Source organism: Biomphalaria glabrata, chromosome 12 (genome assembly GCF_947242115.1).
Source record: "Biomphalaria glabrata chromosome 12, xgBioGlab47.1, whole genome shotgun sequence".
NCBI classification, from domain to species: Eukaryota; Metazoa; Mollusca; class Gastropoda; family Planorbidae; genus Biomphalaria; species Biomphalaria glabrata.
Window position 1 is genome coordinate 12,601,238 of NC_074722.1, and position 20,924 is coordinate 12,622,161.

Sequence of the window (20,924 nt, forward strand, 5' to 3'; positions counted from 1 at the left end):
AAATATTGAAGCCTTCCTGGGTGGACCACTTCGGGGGCCGATTTTGAGTTTGTGTTTCCACATAAACTGTCTTTGTAATCTTGTTATACTTATCTTACCCAGACTAGGCCCCGCGCAATCCGTTTCGCATATAGGGCCCCGCAATCTGTAGGACCGGCCCTGCCCATGGATGTCAAGGTAATACGCTTTTTAGATTATAGTTTATTTTATCTACATATGCCTATATTACAAAGGCTTCGTAAGTAATATAGAATAAAGAATATACAGATCTATCCTTTATTCACCTTGTAGGCTAAGTTGTGATACACATAGGCTCACATTCCTCGTTCCATGTGCTAGGACAAATGCCTGTGATACACAGGCAACATCTTGTACATTTTTTAGCCCACAATTCCATTCCTATTTGAATCTAATTATACAAATTTGGAATGTTGGAATAAAATACAAACCCCTGCCGAAATGAAACAAATGATGAGCAACATGTTAAATTCCTATTGTAAACTTAGGTTCGCTGGATTTGGAAAGGGAATTGTATTGCTCGTTTTGTTTTTTAAAAAATGTAAATCTACTTTATGGTTAAAGACAGAGAAAAATGGAGAAAGACGGTCGATAAATCTTGCATGGTGCCCCAACGGTCAAACAGACTAAGGGATAGGTAAAGTTGAAAGAATGTAATAAAAATGAGATGTATCTCGTGAAAATTCCTAATAATGGCCGGCCACTAGGAAATTACGACATGATAGTTGTGGCGGGTTCAATGTTAATGAGCCCAAGACCAATTAGGGTCCATAAGAAAGCCTGAGTAGTAGGCCTACGTGAATTGAGTAAGGCCATGTAATATGAAAAGCTATTACTTGTAAAATGTAATCCCTGCTCTGGAACGACTTATTGAAAATGTACGGATACAATACAACTTGACAGGATTTGGCTTCTGTCACACTCAACTAAAAAGATGGGAATGAAAATTGGTTCGTTTTTCACATAACAATAACAGAAGCATCTCCTAAACCTCAATGTTGTTGACAAATGCCGAAAATGTTAACATTGTTATGTCAACAGAGCGGATAATGACAATTTGCTGGCCTCACTGATACATTCAAAGAAGATTCTTGTTGCCTGTCAGAGGGCGGTACTGCTGCAGACCTGCCACATCACCCAGAAAATTTCTCACTGTTAAAGGGACTACCATGAATTTTGTTTCTCTCTAACGAAGCTCGACTCTGGCAGTGCTAGATAATGAATATTAGTTAGTTTTTCACATAATAAATAATAATAGGCCTAATGACAACTGGCCCGTAACACCCCTAAGACGATTCTAGTTGTCTGTCAAATGGTGGTAGCCTAGGCACTACTGCAACAGACCTGCCACATCATCAGAAAATTCCTCATTGTACACATAAAGGGACTACAATGAATTTCGTTTCTCACGAAGCTCGACCCTGGCAGTGACAGAGAATGATTATTAGTTCGTTTTTAACACATACACACACACAAAATACATATATACAAAATTACATTTTACAAGGACGCCTGTAAGCTTAAAGTTACGAAAGAAATGTTTTGCAGGTATTAATAGACCTAGACCTAATTGGGTTTGGGAAGCAGAATTAATAGATATTATTAAATCGCAAGGTTACTTTTCAATAGGGATCTCTTATGAATAAATATCTAATATAAACCTATTTATATTTTTTTTAAATAGTTAAAATAGACTTTATAATCTTAAATCTACTTATTTTTTTTAAAGTAAGAAGTGTGATTTTATAAAGTAACCAGGTGGGAAAAAATGCCAAATTGGCATTACGGTTAAGGTCAATCTCGTCACCTTTCCAATAGAATATAATTAGCATTTGTCACGCCCCCGACTTGTTTTATAAAACAAATCAATGTACTCGAATGTGTTACTGGAATTAGATCTAAATACTGTAGAAGTAATGGCGTGACGATTAATGTAAAAGAAATTTCGTATCATTTTTAAACATTCTAAAAAAAAAAAAAATAATAATAAAGCATTAAACTATGAGCACTAAAAGTAATTCAATATTATTCACGTGCTTGTTGACCTGATTAGGGTCAAGGACAAGATATGTTAGCACCATAATAAGCCAAATAAAATATAATGAAAGAGGCGGAAGAAAAATGTATTAATTTGTTTAAATAAAGAGTCATTTGGATATATATTTTCTTATTTATTCGAAACGTTTTAAATAAATCAATTATGTATTTCTATGAAAATGATAGTTTAAAGCACTGTACTATTTTTCATTGCGGATTACATAGCTTGATCACATGACTTTGATAACGTTTTAAAACTAAAATTCCATTGGTCGAAAAGCAAAACAAGCCTGTCAATCACGAGACACGTGTTACCGATAGTGCATGCGTTGTTTTGGTTGTGAGGACAGAAACCGCCATGTTTTAGAAACAGCACTATTATTTTTAAAACAAAAATAATACAATATAATTGACGCTTTTTGGATAGGATATTGTTTTTCATTGCTTCATTTGATAGAAATATATTGTATGTGCCTAAATACATGATTCTAATGGATCTACTCCTTCAAGCAGCCAAAGTTCTTGAGCTGGGAGATTCGGACGTCGGTGCCGAACGTGTTACGCCCAAATCCACACGTGGTGAGTTAGCACATGGGGACATTGCTGTTTTTAATGACCTTGTTTTAAGTCTGTTCAGTGAACGCAATCATTTAAAAGAAAACATTGTATTAAATGTAGATCTATAATCACAGCTCTTGGTCTTTACAAACATTTTTTCCCTTTCCGGCCCCTTCGTAATGTCAAAGAGTGGATCGCTAATACAGCCTTTACTTTATAATTTATATAGACTCTAGCTAGTGCTATTCTGACTCCAGTCCCACTCCCAGTAGTCCAGTCAGTCTAGTTAAGATAATGCCTAAGTAGATATCTGTTGGCTAGCTTATATTATTTTATGTGTATAATATACCTAGATTAGATCTTTTTTAAACTTACTATAAATATAGACTCTAGATTTGAGTCTAAGTCTAAATACTAATCTACTATTATTGATAGGATTCCGGATGATCGATGTTTACTATGTGTGGGGGAAGAAAGATTAGTTGGGGTCATCCCCCCCCCCCAAAAAAAAATTTCCCCTGTCAATAGGTCAACTCTACTTAAAAACTTTCCCTTTGAAAATTGTAAGAGGGGGTTGGCAAAGTAACTAACGACGGGTTGGAAAAAAATATAGAGAACCTGTAGGCTTATAAATCTAGGTCAAAATGTAGATAGATCTAGATTCTCTACCGTTAGTCACAGTTAATGATCAACTGGGAAAAATAAGAGGGGAAGCTTCAAAATTATGTCTAATGAATACATGAAAATACCATCTGATTTGTTATACTAGTCAATCTAATATACATAGTAGACTTGCTACAAGTAAATATCATCAAACTTGATATGACAAAACATAAAAACGTGCGACAAGAGTGGACCTATAGATTTTCTCTTTGATTTTTGTCTGCAATAAACAGCCCACCACCTTTTGTTCTAGGCCCAACTATAATGGACTAGGGAATTACACTTGCGTAGGTTGAACAAATTTGACCAAAAAAAAAAAAAAACAATAAAAACCTATTACTGTATTAGTTCTACTTAAGTCATCTCTAGATCTAGGTATCTATTCTATAGTATAAGCCTACGTGAAAATCGGAATATTTATTTTTCATAGGGTAAAAAAGACAGAACATTCTATTAAGCTAAGCAAGCGATACGCAACATTTCCTATATAACTTATAACATTTTCGCTTTTTCTGATGCGCGTCGAGATCTTCATTGAAGATTCGGAGGGGGGGGGGGGAAGATACACCTGCTATATCGTATAGTTCGGTATATTAATTTTTTAGCTGTAAAGTATGCACTTAATTTTATTATGCACATAATTTTATTTAAGGTTTGACAGTTACAACAAATCAGTCATAAGATATAATGTGACCCGTTTGAGAATAGTTTGGGTTATTTAAGGCACATTTGGAAATATTTTGACTATTAAGGGCACATTCGAGAATACTTTGGGTGATTTAAGACACATTTGTAACTATTTAGGGCACATTTAAGAATGTTTGCATGTTACGGCATATTTGAGAATCTTTGGATTTTTAGGACACATCTGAGCATATTTGGATGGAGAATAACTTGTAGGCTACATACTTTTACCAGACAGACAGCTTTGTAAAAAGCAATGTATCATTTGCTTGTGTACAATTTTGAAAATTGGAGGCGCATACCAATCCTTTCAGATGCATATTATTTTGTCTTTTTGTCTGAAATCTGATTTGTATAGAATTTTGAATAATGCTTACAACTAGGGGTGAATTTTTGCAGGCACACATTTTCACCAATATGCCAAACCAAAGGACGAGAACAGTGACAACTCGCATGACTCTTTTTTTGGTGAAAATGAAGTTGGCACCAGTGAAGAGGACAGTTCTTCCCAACATACTCAAAGGATGGGCGGGTATGTTCACTAGTCTATATCAACACTAGTTTGGCAAGGTTCTTGTCGTGAAAACAAATAGACACTATGCTATTTATGAAAGACTTTATACATTCCTTCATATAGTACTGGACTAAGACTAACACTTAACTTACAAAAAAAAAAAACGATTCGGGTCGGGTTATTCGGTAGGTTAAGATTTATGAACTTAACACAGTCGTACTTAATTTGAGTGCTCATATTTTGAAATATTTTTTCAATACATAGCAGGGCATAGGGTTTAAATAGTAGTTTGTTCGCTGGTCTGGAAAGACTTCTCTCTATTGTGTAAACGGTCGCACTTTGGTTTGGGACTATTTGTAGAAATGGTTGGGAGTATTTAGTGGACGTTCTGTGCTACAAACTCGCACTACTTTTCTTGAAAATGTCAAAGTGTTGTCAAAGCTTTCATCGCACTAAACATTTAGAAAAGACTTACGTGGTGCACATTTAGAAATGACCTACGTACTACATATTTAAAAATGACCTACGTACTACACATTTAAAAATGACCTACGTACTACACATTTAAAAATGACCTACGTACTACACATTTAAAAATGACCTACGTTCTACACATTTAAAAATGACCTACGTACTACACATTTAAAAATGACCTACGTACTACACATTTAAAAATGACCTACGTACTACACATTTAAAAATGACCTACGTTCTACACATTTAAAAATGACCTACGTACTACACATTTAAAAATAACCTACGTACTACACATTAAGAAATGACCTACGTACTACACATTTAGAAATTACCTACGTTCTACACATTTAAAAATGACCTACTTACTACACATTAAAAAAGACCTACGTTCTACACATTTAGAAATGACCTACTTAGTACACATTTAGAAAGGACCTACGTACTACACATTTAGAAATGACCTACGTACAACACATTTAGAAATGACCCACGTACTACACATTTAGAAATGACCCAGGTACTAGACATTTAGAAATGACCTACGTACTACACATTTAGAAATGACCCACGTACTACACATTTAGAAAGGACCTGCGTTCTACACATTTAGAAATGACCTACGTACAACACATTTAGAAATGACCTACGTACAACACATTTAGAAATGACCCACGTACTACACATTTAGAAAGGACCTACGTACAACACATTTAGAAATGACCTACGTACCACACGTTTAGAAAGGACCTGCGTTCTACACATTTAGAAATGACCTACGTACAACACATTTAGAAATGACCTACGTACCACACATTTAGAAAGGACCTGCGTTCTACACATTTAGAAATGACCTACGTACCACACATTTAGAAATGTCCTACGTACCACACATTTAGAAATGACCTACGTACCACACATTTAGAAATGACCTTCTCTAGAGGCAATTGAGAACTACATCTTGGCTGCTGCATAAGTCATAAGAGGGTGGCGGTGGGCAGGGTTCGGACCTGGGATCGTCGAGCACATAAACTTCGACCTGGCAACCATCATTGTCTCAGCGTACCGCTACTACTGCGGTCACTCACAAGTGACCGATCTTCATTTCAGTTCAAATACATTGTTTATCACTGACCTTAGAGTCTAGTGTCATCGCAACTGGCGCTACTACTGGAAATGCATTCAGTCTTAATTGTTGACCTTTTTTGTTTTGTAGAGTTAAGTTATAAGAATCCTAGGTTAATTTGTTTGTCTAAAACTTCATAGTTTGTCATTGTTTTTGAGTGTCGAGTTCTATTGAACATTTCCCATTTATTACAAGTTCATTTGTTGTTGAACTAGTCACCCCCCCCCCCCTTTCCTTTCACCACTTCAACATAATGGTAGTAGGAGGGGGGGGGGTGGAATTTGTAGAAAGTTAAACTTTAAGTTTAAAATAAAAGTTTATGCAATTATTGTGTCTGGTGACAGAAAGTCAAGCTTGCGCAGTGCGACCAAACGACATGAGAGTCAGCCAAACAGACAACCGTATCAGCCCTTAATGGCGTAAGTAGCACCCCCTTCTCTTTTAATGCCTTCAGTGTGCTTTCACTTGTGTGAATACCAACGTAAAATTAATTGATTGATTAATAAAACAAAATTATCATTTTTGTAATTAAAAGTATTTCGTTAACCTTTTTTTTCTTCTGGGAAACATATTTCAATTTGACCATTCATTTAACATGGTAATTAGCCTAACCACTTGTGTGTTTGTATAGAATGGTATCTGATGTGGCGTACTTGTTTGTATTTTCCTCTACAGAGCAGGGACAAGAGAAGTCCATAACCAGTTGGAGAAAAATAGGTTAGATAACAATAGTCTTAGTCTAGTTGTTGGCTGATACTAATGGGAATGGGCGGGGCTCAGATTGTCGTCTAGATCAGTGATGCCCAACCTAATTCAATCTGCGGGCCATTTTAATTTCCAACACTAGTGTCGCGGGCCACATGATGGAAAAGATACAAAAACGTAATGAAATTGACCTGAAACTATTTTATTTCAAACCCGAGGATCTAGTACTTACATTGAAGTATTGGGAGATTTGAATTTTCTCTTTACACTTCACAAACGACGTAAGTTCTGTTTATAGTTTGTTGTTCTTGTTTTTGTTTTTTTTTAAACAGCCTCAGACTTTCTTTATAAAAACAAACATGTTGGCTAGCAATGGTATGATGTGCTACAAAAGGAAAGATCCGTTCACTTTTCCTAGTAGATGCTATAGTTCTATTTCATGAACGTACAAATGTTAAATGCCTTGTTAGTAATCCATTAGAAATAGTTGACGGCCTTAAAGTAGGTAAAGATACATTTTGAACATTTTTTTTATTTGGGGGGGGGGGGGGGGGGAATTTCTGTATTTTGTGCCGACGTTTCGGCGGGCCGGATGGACCGTATTTTGGGCATCACTGGTCTAGATGATTGGTTAGTTTGGTGTGGCCTTTTTTCTTATGATAAATGCGATTTTTAGTTGTATGAAAAGATTTTTAAAAAAGAGACGAGAGAAATATATTAATCTGCGAAAAGATGCTAAATCAAGAACCGAATCTTTCAAGGTCTTCACTAATGCTTTTAAAGTGGCTTTCTTGCCCGTCAACCTGTTGATTTGTTTTGTAACATCTTCAAACTAGTGTGAGCTCAGATTTTCAAACCATGTAATAATGTTACCACAGACGTGTGTGTGTGTGAGATGAAAACTCGTTAAATCGCACCAACAGGCTGACTCAAAGAGCTAAGAATGAAATTGTACTCTGATGTGATTTGTTTACATAGTGTTTATAGACTGCGTACACTGGGAAGTATAAAAGACATCAAGAACTTATGCAGGTCACATGACACACACACACACAAACAATGAAACATTCTCCACTCCAGTATCACGGTTTATTTAAAGTTCGATTTTAAAAAAAAAATCAATAAGAACAAAATTTATTTTTAAAAGTTTGGGTCACGGTGGGGTGGGATTGTTACAATACCAGGAGATGATGAGCTACGAGAAACTTGGTCAGTGTAGACCCGAGAGTTGGACTCAAAGTGGGAGAAAACGTAGCTGGACTCTAAAGTTGTGATCCATTCACTACTACAGTCAACTTGCTTTTACCCGCCGCCACACTTTGGTTTCATTTCACACTAAGATTGCACATTTAAAAAAAAATGACAATGAATATACTTTCAATGTGACTTCCACTTGCGGCTGTGAATGAGCAAGACTTGTTTAGAAATGAATTCTCAGTGTATCCATTACATTTGCTTTAAATCGATTTAAGTCTGATCAAACTTTGAGAAGTATTTGCAGCAGATGATTCGACAGGTCTGTGGAAGGGATGAGGAGAGAACTATACAGACCTTGATAATATTAGGGCAAGGGGCGGGGCTTAACAGGTTTCATTGATTACTCAAAATTATTTCAATATTTGATTATATTTTGCGTTTGGAGGAAATTGTTAACAAGTTTCATTGAATACTCAAAATTATTTCAATATTTGATTATATTTTGCGTTTGGAGGAAATTGTTAACAAGTTTCATTGAATACTCAAAATTATTTCAATATTTGATTATATTTTGCGTTTGGAGGAAATTGTTAACAAGTTTCATTGAATACTCAAAATTATTTCAATATTTGATTATATTTTGCGTTTGGAGGAAATTGTTAACAAGTTTCATTGAATACTCAAAATTATTTCAATATTTGATTATATTTTGCGTTTGGAGGAAATTGTTAACAAGTTTCATTGAATACTCAAAATTATTTCAATATTTGATTATATTTTGCGTTTGGAGGAAATTGTTAACAAGTTTCATTGAATACTCAAAATTATTTCAATATTTGATTATATTTTGCGTTTGGAGGAAATTGTTAACAAGTTTCATTGAATACTCAAAATTATTTCAATATTTGATTATATTTTGCGTTTGGAGGAAATTGTTAACAAGTTTCATTGAATACTCAAAATTATTTCAATATTTGATTATATTTTGCGTTTGGAGGAAATTGTTAACAAGTTTCATTGAATACTCAAAATTATTTCAATATTTGATTATATTTTGCGTTTGGAGGAAATTGTTAACAAGTTTTTTATACTTTCCAAGGGAATGAAAGACTTTGTGTTGTTGTTGTCATTTGTGACTGGTTTCTTGTCATTTGTGACTGGTTTCTTGTCATTTGTGACTGGTTTCTTGTCATTTGTGACTGGTTTCTTGTCATTTGTGACTGGTTTCTTGTCATTTGTGACTGGTTTCTTGTCATTTGTGACTGGTTTCTTGTCATTTGTGACTGGTTTCTTGTCATTTGTGACTGGTTTCTTGTCATTTGTGACTGGTTTCTTGTCATTTGTGACTGGTTTCTTGTCATTTGTGACTGGTTTCTTGTCATTTGTGACTGGTTTCTTGTCATTTGTGACTGGTTTCTTGTCATTTGTGACTGGTTTCTTGTCATTTGTGACTGGTTTCTTGTCATTTGTGACTGGTTTCTTGTCATTTGTGACTGGTTTCTTGTCATTTGTGACTGGTTTCTTGTCATTTGTGACTGGTTTCTTGTCATTTGTGACTGGTTTCTTGTCATTTGTGACTGGTTTCTTGTCATTTGTGACTGGTTTCTTGTCATTTGTGACTGGTTTCTTGTCATTTGTGACTGGTTTCTTGTCATTTGTGACTGGTTTCTTGTCATTTGTGACTGGTTTCTTGTCATTTGTGACTGGTTTCTTGTCATTTGTGACTGGTTTCTTGTCATAATCGACCTTTAGAATTTGTTTCGTTTTTTTTTTTTAAATTTAAACCATTTGAAAGATTTTTTTTTTTTTTCAAAAATTTTAAGAGCGTCTTTTTTTTTCGTGCCAGGCGCAGACAACTCAGGGAATGTTTTAACATTCTGCAGCAGTGCGTTCCATCTCTTGAAAATAAACGGGTAGCCACGCAGTCCATTCTGCAAGGAGCAATCAAGCATATTAAGGTATTTCTAGTCGCCATAATAGGGTTTTCAAAAACAGCAATGGCCCTAAAATCTTCTAACTTTACAAACATTAATAAATGTGATTGGTATGGTGTGCTTATTTCCATTTGGTTCGATTGTCACCTTTAAAAAAAAAAGTATAAATATTAAATATGCCTCATTAAAAATTAATTAGCCTACTAGCTAAGCATTCTTCCATTCTTTTTTTGCCGTAGTCAAGATGTTATCTCTTAAGTCTTCACTGAATGCCATATAGATCTAGATCTGTTTCTATGTACCCGGTATTAACTTACTAACAGCAATTGTTTACTTTTCAATAAAGATCTGGAGACAACTCTCTCTCTCACCTCTCCGCCGTGGTTGGCACAGACGAAAATAAGTCGGCAGTTGCCACGTGACAAGTGATCAAAATAAACCGTCTAGTCTAGACTAGGCTAAGTAAATCAACGCGCGGTGGGCGGGTTTTCATCGCATCCCATGAACACATCATGAATATTTATTAGCCAGCCATGTTGACCTACATTCTTCTAAATCGTATGGTTTCCTTTTTGAGAATTTTACACTGGACGTGCAACAATGTTAAATTATTCCTTGTATTCAAGATCTAGTTTCAAATATTTTTTTTTTGTAAATAGAGTTTAAATTGATAAACTATAGTATTTTTGTTATTTTTTTAAAGCATATGTAGTTAATCTGACATTGGGTTTAGATTGTAGAATTAATCACAAACCTATGATAAAAAAAATCTATCGGTATTTAGATTTAATTATAATAATATAAATATAGGTTATAGGTCAAGATCAAGTTGTTGTATTTTACCCTACCTTACCCTAATGTGTGTCACATGAATTAACCTAATTAGGCCATTGGAGATAGAAGTACACAAACATACACATTATCTTGCGTGATAACAATGTCACTGAGATTTTCTAATTAAGTAATCCTTCTAAACGTTTTAGCAATCAATTTCGTCCAAGCAACAGACCTCTTTTAAATAGTTATAATAATTATCTAAATATAGCTACGACATTAGCAAGATTTGAATAACGGACGTGTGTATGTGGTTCTCTCAATAGTAATAGCAACAACTAAAGTCAAAAATTAAAAAATAAAATATTTAAAAGATTGTGTCTAACATGCACTTAGCTGGTTCACATAAATCGTCCCCTCCCCCAACAGTAGTCAATGAGATTTTGTATGATAAAACATCATTAAAAAAGAGGGTCTCTGTCGATCTACCTTATTGTGGCTGAGGCTGCCAATCTACTTATCAATAACAGGAACTAGATTACCTTGGTTCATGTTTATTTTAGGAATGTATAAAAAAAATAATTTAAAAATCACACTTTTGTATAACGAAAAGTAGATCTATACTAGTTGTACATTTGTTATAACTCTGAACATATTTTAAGCATGAATAGTCTTAGTTATCTATCGTAATCTGATTGAAGATCTATACAATATAAGGCCGTGTGCCAAACAAGAACCTCGTTTTAATTTTTAAGCCTTGCTTAAATTTAGAAAGCCTTCAGGACAGAAGACTCAAAAGTAAAGTAGCAATTATACATAAAACACTGAACCATAATCTTCAAATACAAAAACAAAATTTAATAAAATACTCAGACACAAAGATAAAGGCACATTCCTCATCTCATATGCTAGGACAAATTTGTACAAATACTCCTTCTTCCCTAGTGCTATTAGAGCATGGAATGGGTTGCCTGAGCTAGCCAGGAAAACCAGTGACGCAGAATTTAAGTCATTGGTTAATATGCATGACTGAATGCATGACACATAGGACGTAATTATCTTCTTTTTTTGAAGTAATGTCTATATTATATAAGATAAGATAGATTAAAACAACAACTAAACTAGTAGGCCTACTTTTTGAGAAGACTAAATGTAGCCATTGTTAAAAAGAAAAGTTATTTGAAATCAAAATCTACTTTTTAAAAAACTGAAATCTTTTTTGATAGTGATTAACACGTACCTCAACCACAAAGCAATTTTTTTTTTTTTCATAGCGACATAAAAACATCACTGGACTACAACAATTCATGGACTATTATATACCAGTTCAAATCCTAGTACATACTGAGATTTTGAACTTCTGGGTTTTTAGATGCCCCCTTAGTCCACCCAACTCTAATGAGCACCTGATTTTAGTAGGGGAAAGTAAAGTATTTATTAATATTAATTGTATTTGTAATAATATATGTTTGGTGTATATTCCTATATTTTAAAGCACAGTGTTTTATTTTATTAAATCTGTAAGGTTATACAAAAATATTCAATTTAATACATTTAAACACATGTATACCATAACAATCATTAATTAAATCACATCCAATTTATACATAAAAGTATACTTTTGCCTGCCCGGCCAGCTACCCTGCAGTGTCTGGAGCTTATTATGACTGGATAGTGAAAAATTGCTACATATCTGATTGGAGCTCTGTGCTGCCTTTTGGTGTTTAGCAAACACAACTCAGCTTGAGTTTGGCTTTGAACACCAGTACACATGAGTTAAATGTTGCATTATATGCAGGTTGCAGCTGAGCCTATGTAAAGTTCCCCTTTTAGACCTTGTGGTCTATAGGGCAGATGATGTAAAGGTCATCTGTTTCTGTGGCCTACGGTTAACGAGGGTGTCATATGGCCAGAACAATGAACAACTGCCTTTACTTTTCCCCAACTAATGTCAGGTACCCATTAGAGCTGGGTGGACTCAGAGGCGCCCAAAGATCCCGAAATAAAAAATCCTAGGATTCCAACCAGGGACCCCCGGTTTGGACGCCAAGCGCTTTACCACTCAGCCGCTGTGCCTCCTGAGCCTATGTAGAAATTCCTTTTTAAATCTACAGAATATAATAGTTCAGGTCAATGATCTCCTTGTTTGTTGCTTTGTAGAACTTGAAGAAGAAAGATGTGGAACAGGAAAGAGAGATTCAAACCCTGGCTAACAAGAAATGTGAACTGAAGAAAAAGTATGATGTGGAGTTAAATAAATGCTCTGAGGAGCAGCAGAGACTGGCTGATGCCTTCCTAAAAGTGATGAGAGCCCAGCATGTACCTGAGGAGGATGACGGACACACCTCTGACTCTACAACTACTGCCTCAGGTAGGTCACTAAGCCATAAATATTATAGTGGTCAGTTCAATTTAGATTGTAATTGGAAGTAGTTTGAGTTTGCAAGAAGTTAGTTTAACCATGTAGGTTATGTGCTAAAGACTCTTAGGATCTAAGCATAGAACCTAAAGCTTTGAAGCTGCAAACTACTCTGCACTGCTTGAGAAATCATGTGATAAGTGCACCACAGAATAATTAGCATTCTTTTATAATAGTTTGCATGTCAATAAACAACCACCAATGTTTATGGAGTTGGAGATATGTTGTTAAAGTGGACATGTATCTTGTTCAATCACATTTTGAGCTACTCTATTGAATCATCAGATATTATAGATAACAGATACAAAAAGTCTTACTAAATAGTCTTTTATGATTATCATCAGAAGGTCCAGAGTTTAGTGATGATGACAGAAAGTCTTCTCAGCCAGCAAAATGTTTTGTTTCTGAGGCTAAGGTTGAAGGGTCACGGAAACGAAAGTTAGGACCTAGAGCTGCTATCAGCTATGGTAAGGGATTGCATATATAATTAGGGTATTATTTAAGAGATGCCAGTGCAAGCTAATGTTCAAGTTGACATTTAATAGGGTTTTGATTTGTTTAAATGTTTTAAAAGTAAAAGCTAACTACCTTTTTAAACCCATTCACTAAATGACCCGGGTGAAAGAAACTTAAATTAAAAACCTAAGTCTGCATATAATTTGTTCAGGGGCTATGGATTCCAAAGTGAATAATGAAGATTATATAAACTTTGCCAGGTTCAAAGTCATTAGATGTGGCAACAACAAATCAAGTAGCCTCTACGGTGTCGCAGCCGATGCCTAGCCTGAACAAGTCCTCTACAGTCTCCTCATCCTCCCTTGCTCTAAAGCACATGCTGGAGCAGAGGAAGAAGAATCAACTCTCTGTGGCCACTCAAGGTAAAGGTCATGGAGAGCCTCTTGGTTTCTTGTTCTTGTTGTATTTAACACAGTGACCTTTTGTGATCTCTTTCACATTCATGAACACAATACAGCTCACTATTCATTCCAGACAACAAGTCAGATTTCAAATTATTTACAAGCAGATAAAAAGTAAGCCAAAGTATGTCAATGCTTAAATAGACTGACCTGTTATTTCTTGTAAGCCACTCTCATCAATTAGGAACTGTCAGGCACTGATTTTTTTTTGTTAACCTTCCTAATTCTAGATGTTGAAATATTTCAGCCCTCAAATTTCATTATTCAACCTTGTCCATAAATTTATTTCCTTTAGATTATAGGCATTAGAGGCTTTACCTATTTGAAATGTTAAGGGTATGTTACTAATTGCAATAAAACTTAATAAACATAGGCTGCAATCTGTATTTGAATTTATCATTACTACCTTTATGGAACGGCCAGTACTTATATTATTTTGAAGTAAAAAAAAAATTAAATTGTTATGTGTGTGATTTATAATATGTAGAAATGTAGATTACTTGATTCTTGAATGATGTAGACTCTAGTAGATTTAGAACTAGTCTAAATAATTATTATTAACTCACAATCTGGATTGTGGTCCGAACACACATACATATTAATGAAATAACTTGATAAGACTTCTAGAACTTGAAAAAAGAATTTAATACAAAATAATAGGGCACAGTCCAAATGTCACAGTTCTAATAAGTTCATGTCTTGCTACGCCATAAGAGTGAGTTCGTTAACTAAGCGTCGTGATATCCCATCATTCTACTTCCGTCCAAATAAAGTTCTATTTAAAGTCGCGTCGCTCAAAAGGAAATCCCTGATAAAACTAAACCTATAACAAAATACAATTTCTGCTGGCCAAAGTGCCATTTCAAAGTTTAGTTCCAGTTCATTCAGCAGTATCTGAAGTACAATTAACATAATATCACTGGCACTGGCACAATTTCAAGACAAAGAAATAATTTTAAAGGTTGAGAATTGAAAAATTCATTATCTATGTTCTGATGAATGACACTTTGTTCACAGTGGAGGTTTTAACTAGTTAATCATCACTCACTTGAACTTGCATGTTTTTACTAAAAGGGATGAATTTTGGGATAAAGTGGCTTAGAGACTTAGATCCTTCCGCACCATTTGGCGCATTGGGCGGCAAACTGTCTCCACAAGAACTGTCTTTGGCAATGTCTGAAGCCTCTTCCCATCTGGTGTCCACTGTTCTGAGATCCTCCATGAAAGTGTGGCACCAAGTTATACGAGAACATCCCTTGTTTGCGCTTTCCTTGTATTGGCCTCCATGTCATTGCCTCTTCCCAATTGGTGTCCACTGTTCTGAGATCCTCCATGAAAGTGTGGCACCAAGTTATACGAGAACATCCCTTGTTTGCGCTTTCCTTGTATTGGCCTCCATGTCATTGCCTCTTCCCACTTGGTGTCCACTGTTCTGAGATCCTCCATGAAAGTGTGGCACCAAGTTATACGAGAACATCCCTTGTTTGCGCTTTCCTTGTATTGGCCTCCATGTCATTGCCTCTTCCCACCTGGTGTCCACTGTTCTGAGATCCTCCATGAAAGTGTGGCAGCAAGTTATACGAGAACATCCCTTGTTTGTGCGTTCCTTGTATTGGCCTCCATGTCATTGCCTCTTCCCACCTGGTGTCCACTGTTCTGAGATCCTCCATGAAAGTGTGGCACCAAGTTATACGAGAACATCCCTTGTTTGTGCATTCCTTGTATTGGCCTCCATGTCATTGCAACTCTTGGTGTGTATATTTCATTTTGTTGGAGAACATGTCCTGCAAACCTCATTCAACGCTCTGTCACAACCTCACTAAGTGGTCAACTCCCAGTTCGGCATAAGATTTCCTTGTTTGAGACCCGATCTACATGACTGACTCCTAGATTCCATCTTAGCCTTTTTGTTGAGCCCTTGTGGAACATTACCAGAGAATGCTGACCATGTCCTTCAAAGCTGCATACTATATCAAGAGGCCTCAAAGCCTTCTTATAGAACAAAAACTATACGAGAACTGCCTGATCTGGAAACCACTTTTTCATTTCATCTCAGATGATGATGACAGTGCCCAGTGTGTCAGTTTATGTTTATTATTAACAACCAGTACTACTGTCATGAATTTGTTTATTTGATTGTCACCCTTAGTGTTTGTTTACATTTGTTAGACTGTGTACTGACCATATTTCTTGTCGTGATCTTTACTATGTGTGTAGTTATTTATCATTCCGTTTAATAAAGCTTAAGATGTAACATGGGTTGTGTTATGTTAAAGTACGACAGCTACTTTTTTTTTCTTAGTTTTTTTAGTTATAAACTTCATATCTATATTAACTTATTGGAATATAATCTATTTTTATGAAATTGTTTGATTCTTATCCTAACAGGCAAATCATTGTCACAAGACAAGGTTCTCCCAACTGCTACTGGAACTAAAGGTCAGGGAAAACCAGCTAGCTCTTTAACATCAAGCTATCCAAATATCAGTACACGCTTGGCCTCTGGATTAAAATCAGCCCCGCCAAATTTGACCCAACCACTATTATCTGCCCAAAAACATGTGTTGTCATCTTCTGAGCTAGTGCTAGCCACTGGCCAACCTTCTGTAAGCCAGATGACTTCAGCTTCTCAGGGGAACCAGATTATCAGCCAGCCTCTTCAGCAAGCAACAGAAGCCTTGAGTATGTTAGCCAACACCAGCAGTTTAGCTAGCTCAGCACAGTCTCTGCTTCTCAAAGATCCCCCTAATGCCACACAGTCCAGCTCCAAGCGAAGGAAAGTTGCAGATAGTAGCAGTGTGGCTCACCCATCTTCATCCACTGTTGCAATGGCTATTAGTTCAACCTTGCAGCCTGTCAGTACTTCATTGTTGTCTGCAGTGCAGCACAATCCTTTATCTGCCAGTTCACCAAGAACAGCTGCGATTCTCAACTCTCAACCTCTGGTACAACCAGCCCAAGCCAGTTCAGTCAAAGTGCCAGAGGTAAAAAAGCTAGAAAGTTCACAGACTACTGTCTCCAAAATCCTTACAGCGCCACTCAGTACTGACCTACAAGGCATCAACTATCTTGGGAAGAGCACTGTTGGAAACAACACTGGAACACTTACCATGCAATCTCTAGCATCCCTGGCCCAGCCTGTTGATGGGGGGTTGTCATCCAAGCTATTATCTACTGTGATTCCTGTTTCTTTGGCTTCCTTCATCAGAAGCATCCCAATTAATGCTGTAGTCTCTCCAGTAGTTTCATTAGGGCAGACACACATTTCCATGACCTCGGCTTCACAAGCTTCAAATGCTGGCACACCATCGTCAACAGTTACCTCACTTTTTAGCAGCCCAATTCAGCAGTTGGGGACTAACTTGATCTTTACTACCAACAACAAGACGGAAGTCAATCAGCAAACATCTGTGTCACTGTCCAATAACAATGCAAGGATAGCTACACTACTGGCAGCTCCGTCCCCTTATCTAAACAAGAATGTGATTGATTTAAAACCCAATTCTTCTCTAAACCTGACCTCCAATTCCCAGCATACTGCGGTGCCCTTATCATCTGCATCAACGTCCACTATAACATTACAAGATAATTCTTTAAAAACTATGACTTTGACACCAACCTTGTTACCGCTATCTTTAAGTAATGGTCAGCTGGGCACAGGGTCAGGGACTAACTTGTCTCCAGCTCCCCAGCTCAGGTTTTTCACTCCTTTTGCCCCCAATACTGTAATGGCAGCTTCACTAGCCAATGGCCAAACTGCAATGATGCCCACCATGGTGCAACTGGGCAATTCAGGCCAAGTGGCGCTTCTCCAAAATTTGATCCCCACCCAGCATGTTCAAGTTCAGGGTCCACGCCAGCATCATCTTCTCAGCCAACCGATAGTTGTCATGACAACACCAGCAACAAATTTTAATGTCACTACAGCCAGTGGATCAACAAGTAGTTCAACTGGTCCTTCTTCTACAAATATTTTATGAAACTAATTGGGTATAAGTTAATAGTCTTAATTAGCTTTTTTTGTTTTTTTTTAATATCGTTGTCAGTCTAGGAATCTATCTCAGACTATTTGTTCCTTCACACTTAGACATTATGGTATCAAGTATATATTTTCATGTGCAGAGCTGGGCTTTAGATTGTTTCATGTGTATGAGAATAGAGTTTCCAATGCTTTTAGGTTGGCTTCAAGTTAGTATTGCTTACACTGCTAGTAAGCAATACAGGAGTGTACTATTTAATTAAATAGTTGCCTTAATGTTATAGATAAAGTTTATAGTTTTGTTTCAAAAGTTCCACACTAAAATTTATACTAACAATCACAATAGTAAATGACCTTGCAAACATCTTTTTTTAAAGGAAAATTTTCACTGGTCAACAGTGAGCGACATACACTTGTATTAAATATCAAACACTACAATTAACATGTTGGTACGCGTTTCTTTGCTTACTCCAATGTAGGAGTACTAATACTATTTATAGATTATCGAGTAATCTCTCTTTTAATCAGATCAACATCTGTTAATTTATGTCATTGGTGTTTCAGCAAATGATCAAAGAGTATGATTGTAATTGTCTACTTTTCTATTTTATAAGGATAATTTCTAGGGTGTAATTGTCTTCTTTTTGAAGAAATGTCTGTAAGCTATAAGATCTCCTTAGCAATCTGATTTTCTTTTAAAAAAATATATCATTAGGCATAAAAGATAATAATGCAACATCTGCTGCTGGTGGATTATTTTGGTAATATTTAAATGCTGGCAGCATTCATAGTTTTGTTTTTCATGCATTATAGGTGGTTTGACTTGATATTAGATTCAACCTATGAATGTGTCATTGGCCTTCTAAACTCTTTCTGAATTTGCAAGCAAAATGTTTGTTTAAAATTTGTGCAGTTTTCAAAGATTTTTTTTTTCATTATGTATTGCACCTCTTAGAAAAACATATTGAACTTTTTTTTTACGTAACAGTACTGAGTACTGAAGTTAACCTCTAAAGCTATTTATTTGACATATTTCATGTTTTTCAGACCTGAAAAATTTTTTAATGATTTTTTTTTTTCATTATAAATTTGTTTTCACTCTTGAGCTCTGGAAATATTTTCTGGTTCTGAGCCTGCACTTTTTTGTTTGTTTTGGGTATTCTTTGGCATCTTCTACGCATTTTGTTTTTTCAACATGTTGACAAATAGCTGTCTGGCATAGTGCATTGCTTGAGACTTTCAATTATTAAAGGCATCTAGATCTAGTATTTAAAAAAATCCACTTAATACAGGGTCAGAAACCAACATTCAATTTTAAAAATCATGGCTTCAATTGAAAACATAACAAGCTTTTGTTAAGAAATATTCTTATTGATAACACTTTAAAGCAATTGTTACATTTGAAGTTGGTCTAGTCATGTTGCACTACTTTTGTAGTAAAAATAATTAAAAAAAAATCATTGACCTCATTTTTATATGCTTCTTCCTTACCACAACATAGAAGCAGTAGAAAACTTTTATATTTTTTACTGGAAAGCAATTTCAGTTTGAAGTTAATGTTTCTCTTTAACACCAAGCTATCCAAATATCAGTACAGTAATATATGCAATGTAAAACTAATACTAAAAGAAATAAAAGGAAATTCAGTCTAACAATGCTATCAATTGAATAGGTACCTTTAATAGCTTTTTGAACTTGTTGATCTGGAGATAGGGAATTTTACCATTTCATCTATGTTCAGTGATATCCATACTAACATTACGTTTAGACACCACATAATTGGTTTTGTCTGTTGAAATGTGTTTACTAATATCTGTCTGTTGAAATGTGTTCAAGTTTGCTTTTGCTAGCATGTGTCTGTTCTTCACACCATGTCAGCATACAACATAATAGGAGTCAATATATTTCTTTAATAATATTTGTATTGGACTATCGTTTTTGTTGATGGAAAGTTACTTGTATAAATGTTGTAGATAATTTGAAGTCTGTACAAATCTTGTGATCTTGTCTTATTTATTCTCACTAGTTAGGAGCTAACTAGTTTTTCAACACCATAAAAAACTAACACATGAAGTGTAAGTCTTTGATGTCAAACTAACAACTTTTTGACTAATTGTGATAATTGAAAATGACTTGTGAAAATTAAAAAAAATGATTAAAAGGGATTTTAATATCCATACAAAGTTTTAGTAGCATATAACTTAGTGCAAACCTTAAGTTAATACAAAAAAAAAAGATTTAATTTAGGACTAACTTTTTTTGGTGAGAAAAAAAAATTATCAAAACAACAACAAAAAAGCTTCCGCTTGTTTTTTATGTGTATGTCCTAGCAGAATTATTTATTACAAATATGTTTGAATATTGATTGATTCACATATATGTAAATTGTAATACATTTTGAATAGATACTGTGTTTATAACTACAGCAGTGTAAGACTGTTTGAATGAATGTTTTTGTGTGTGTGTGTATCAGTGTAAACACAAAGTCAGAATGGATGTTGATAATTCTTGAAGGTTCACATTCTACACTAGGTATAGCTTTAGTGACATTGGGTCACCATTTTGAGTGTATTGGTTGCTAACCTGTTCTTCTTGGATTCTGTGTATGTCCAATATCATGTCTGTGTGTGTCTGCCCAGTATCATGATGTCTGTGTGTGTGTCTGTCCAGTATCATGATGTTACTTGTGACAGTTAAACACTTTTTTTTTCTACTGTGATATCATGTTTCTGTTTCTCATCACTCAGTGTACATACAAATGTTTGTTTTTATTTTAATCTTTTATTTATTTACCTTTTTTTTTTGTATTCAATCTGAGACAAATAATTGACAATCGACAATAAATGTCAAAATATTCCACCAATTTTGTGTTATTCAGATATAGTTCTCAATTTTATATTGTGGGGATGTTTACAGACAAACATC

General features: G+C 35.3%; 1 protein-coding gene across 2 annotated transcripts; it reads left to right on the plus strand.

Moving 5' to 3' along the window:
• Nucleotides 1-2,377: 2,377 nt before the first annotated feature.
• Nucleotides 2,378-20,878, plus strand: LOC106056151 (uncharacterized). 2 transcript variants are annotated; one of them, XM_013212750.2, is made up of 9 exons: nt 2,378-2,634; nt 4,360-4,492; nt 6,419-6,493; nt 6,750-6,791; nt 9,823-9,934; nt 12,845-13,055; nt 13,448-13,570; nt 13,820-13,981; nt 16,409-20,878. In XM_013212750.2, the coding sequence occupies exons 1-9, from the start codon at nt 2,538-2,540 to the stop codon at nt 17,998-18,000; spliced, it is 2,547 nt and encodes an 848-aa protein (XP_013068204.2). In that variant the 5' UTR covers nt 2,378-2,537; the 3' UTR covers nt 18,001-20,878. The 2 variants fall into 2 exon arrangements, with proteins under 2 accessions (XP_013068204.2, XP_013068205.2); XM_013212751.2 differs by lacking the exon at nt 6,750-6,791.
• The last annotated feature ends 46 nt before the right edge of the window (nt 20,879-20,924 follow it).

Excerpts from the sequence above, each read along its gene's own strand:
- LOC106056151 (XM_013212750.2), top strand. The coding sequence starts at position 2,538 with ATGATTCTAATGGATCTACTCCTTCAAGCAGCCAAAGTTCTTGAGCTG. Across the intron at positions 2,635-4,359 it reads TACGCCCAAATCCACACGTG|GCACACATTTTCACCAATAT; the intron begins GTGAGTTAGCAC and ends GAATTTTTGCAG. Across the intron at positions 6,792-9,822 it reads AACCAGTTGGAGAAAAATAG|GCGCAGACAACTCAGGGAAT; the intron begins GTTAGATAACAA and ends TTTTCGTGCCAG.